General features: G+C 56.8%; 1 protein-coding gene across 2 annotated transcripts; it reads left to right on the forward strand.

The window, feature by feature from the left end:
- The first annotated feature begins 1023 nt into the window (after positions 1-1023).
- HDDC3 (HD domain containing 3) lies at positions 1024-2669 on the forward strand. 2 transcript variants are annotated; one of them, XM_027521574.1, is made up of 4 exons: positions 1024-1192; positions 1513-1568; positions 1675-1977; positions 2213-2669. In XM_027521574.1, the coding sequence occupies exons 1-4, from the start codon at positions 1081-1083 to the stop codon at positions 2264-2266; spliced, it is 525 nt and encodes a 174-aa protein (XP_027377375.1). In that variant the 5' UTR covers positions 1024-1080; the 3' UTR covers positions 2267-2669. The 2 variants fall into 2 exon arrangements, with proteins under 2 accessions (XP_027377375.1, XP_027377374.1); XM_027521573.1 differs by having other exon boundaries at positions 1033-1192; positions 1675-1915.
- Positions 2670-2885: the final 216 nt, after the last annotated feature.

Raw genomic sequence — 2885 nt, forward strand, 5'->3', positions numbered from 1 at the left:
AGTCCACAGTGCGGTGTTGTTGTAGTGTCTACTGAGGCCTGACAACGTCATGCTCTCAGAGCAACAGTGACAGCGCTCATAAGCCCAGGGCCCACAGCAGTGCCTGGGGACTGAAGTAGGAACCCTCGCGGCACAAGAAAGACATGCAGATTTTGTTCCTGGCACCTGAGAGCAAAGAAAACAGTTCCCGCAGAAACAGCACTGCGGCCTGGGAGTCTATCTGAAACCATCACCGAGGCTCCACTGTAAGCTCCAATTTCCAGGTCAGACCCCAGCAGCAGAAAAGGTGATGGCACCCCACTCCAGCACTCTTGCCTGGAAAATCCCATGGATAGAGGGGCCTGGTAGGCTGCGGTCCATGGGGTGGCTAAGAGTCGGACACGACTGAGCGACTTCACTTTCACTTTTCACTTTCATGCCTTGGAGAAGGAAATAGCAACCCACTCCAGTGTTCTTGCCTGGAGAATCCCAGGGATGGGGGAGCCTGGTGGGCTGTCTATGGGGTCGCACAGAGTCGGACACGACTGAAGCGACTTAGCAGCAGCAGCAGCAGACCCCAGGGGTCTTCTGGGTCCTAGTGTGAGGCTGCTTTGCCCATAGCAACCAGGCCATTCTTGCAGGGAGAACGATTTTTAGAGCACTTTGAGAATGTTCAGAGCATTGGCAGCTTGAAAATTGTCTTTTCATGGCGGGAGAGGGTCCTCCCCAGAGAAGTTGTCTCTCGCCCAGAGGCTAAGTGATTTGCTCTCCCACCAAGTTAGGACAGTCCTCTGCGCCTTCCTGCTCCGGACACAGTGAGGCCACTGTCTTCTTGTCTGTTTTCCTCCTTCGCCTAGGCTGCGGGCTCCCAGAGAGCCAGGCCATATTCTTCATGCACCCTCCGCAAAGCACACTTAACTAGCAGCTGCGAAGCTGTGGGCAGCAGCTTCCTACACCCAAGGCCCACCCATCAGACCCGGAAGAACCCGTCGGACCAGACTCCACCACCTCCCGGACCTCCGCGGCGCCAGGGGGCGCTGTGGACGCTGGGTCCACGCTCCCCGGGCGCCTGGGACCTAAGGTACCCGCCCCACCTGCACGATGGGCTCCGAGGTGGCCCAGCTCCTGGAGGCTGCTGACTTCGCGGCCCGCAAGCACCAACGGCAGCGGCGGAAAGACCCCGAAGGGACCCCCTACATCAACCACCCTATCGGTGGGCGCTCCGCCGGGGGAGCCACGGCTGTAGCCTCCAGGGGTTGGGGACCGGGAAGGGAACGCGGAGGGCGTGCAGCTCCTCGGGCACCTAGTGGGTACCTAGCTTTGTGCCAGGCACAGTTCGTGTTTAAGACTCACAGCGACCTGGGGCGGTCGGCATGGCTGTTCCCTATGTACAGTGGACATCCAAAAAAAAAAAAAAGAGTAAAGGACTTGCCCAAGGTCACCCCGCTAGTGAGGGGCGGCCACCTCTGGCTCTGCAGAACCCACATCACGCGGCCCTGAACCCGCTCCTGACTTCCTGCTTTGCCCCGTCAGGTGTGGCTCGGATCCTGACCCACGAGGCGGGGATCACTGACATTGTGGTATTACAGGTAACTTTCCTCCTCTGCTAGGAGGCTGGGCTGGGGATCAGGGGCCCCAATCAGCTTCGGGCACCCGTGGCAGGCGTCCCAGGATTGAGTGGGGGCCTGTCCACAGGCAGCCCTGCTCCATGACACAGTGGAGGACACAGACACTACCCTGGATGAGGTGGAGCTGCACTTTGGGGACCAAGTGCGGCGCCTGGTGGAGGAGGTGACAGATGACAAGACTCTGCCCAAGCTGGAGAGAAAGCGGCTGCAGGTGGAGCACGCACCCCAGAGCAGCCCCGGAGCTAAACTGGTGAAGCTGGCAGATAAGCTGTACAATCTGAGGGACCTGAATCGCTGCACCCCAGAGGGTACGCTCTCCCCCACCTGCTCTGAGGGAAAAAGGAGGGGTATCCATCTTCTGAAGGCACAGGTTGGTCAGTTCCCCTGGAATAAAAGCCCAAGTGTTCTTGTTAATTCCCTAGACTAATCTTAGTAGACCCCTCTGATCTTTCATACAGTAGAAATACAGAAGCTGGGCCAAGGGGAAGTTTTCAGCACAAATCCATCAGAACTCAAGGCCCTGCGCCAAGCCCCTCAGGAAGTGGGCAAAATCCAGGGCAGTCCTGGATATCAACATGAGCGGTTTTCTGTCCACTCTTATGCAGGATGGACTGAACACCGAGTCCAGGAATACTTCGAGTGGGCGGCACAGGTGGTGAAGGGGCTCCAGGGAACAAACCGACAGCTGGAAGAGGCTCTAAGGCAGCTGTTTAAGGAGCGGGGGCTGACACTCTGAGTGGTACTTGGAGCCATCGTTTCCCAGGCCAGAGAAGATGCATACTTCAGCCTTTCCATGCCTCCCAAGCTCCCTCCCTGGTTCTCTCAGCACAGATATTAGAGACCAAATACACGTGTCTTTTCTGAGTCTGAAGATCTACTAACTGAGCCCCAGATTGTGGGATGATGTGCCCCATGTATTTCTAATGCATTCACTGCCCCTCTTCAGGCCTTGGGTCTGTCTGTTTTGCACGGTGGGATCTCTGGCCCCTCAGGGACTTAGGCTTATCTATAAACGCTGGTCTGAAAGTCATTATGCAAAATAAAACATTTGGATAAAGCTTCGAGTTGCTGCTGCTCCTCCTCCAGCCTCCCCAGTGGGGAACCGATGTGTGTGTGTCGGGAGGAGATATCTGCCCTTCAGTAGGGCAGGGTTCCAACTGTGTGCCCTCCGGGACAGGTCCCTCAGGTTGAGGGCCTGAACCCCTTGGAGCTTGGTTTCCTTATCAGTGGGATAGGTTGTATAATTATCAGGGTTGAGCTAGGTGACATGCCTGACAC

Source organism: Bos indicus x Bos taurus, chromosome 21, assembly GCF_003369695.1.
Source record: "Bos indicus x Bos taurus breed Angus x Brahman F1 hybrid chromosome 21, Bos_hybrid_MaternalHap_v2.0, whole genome shotgun sequence".
Classification (NCBI taxonomy): Eukaryota; Metazoa; Chordata; class Mammalia; order Artiodactyla; family Bovidae; genus Bos; species Bos indicus x Bos taurus.

Coding starts and splice junctions, on each gene's coding strand:
- HDDC3 (XM_027521573.1), top strand. CDS start 1,081: ATGGGCTCCGAGGTGGCCCAGCTCCTGGAGGCTGCTGACTTCGCGGCC. Junction 1,569..1,674: donor CTGACATTGTGGTATTACAG/GTAACTTTCCTC, acceptor GCCTGTCCACAG/GCAGCCCTGCTCCATGACAC. Junction 1,916..2,212: donor GAATCGCTGCACCCCAGAGG/GTACGCTCTCCC, acceptor ACTCTTATGCAG/GATGGACTGAACACCGAGTC.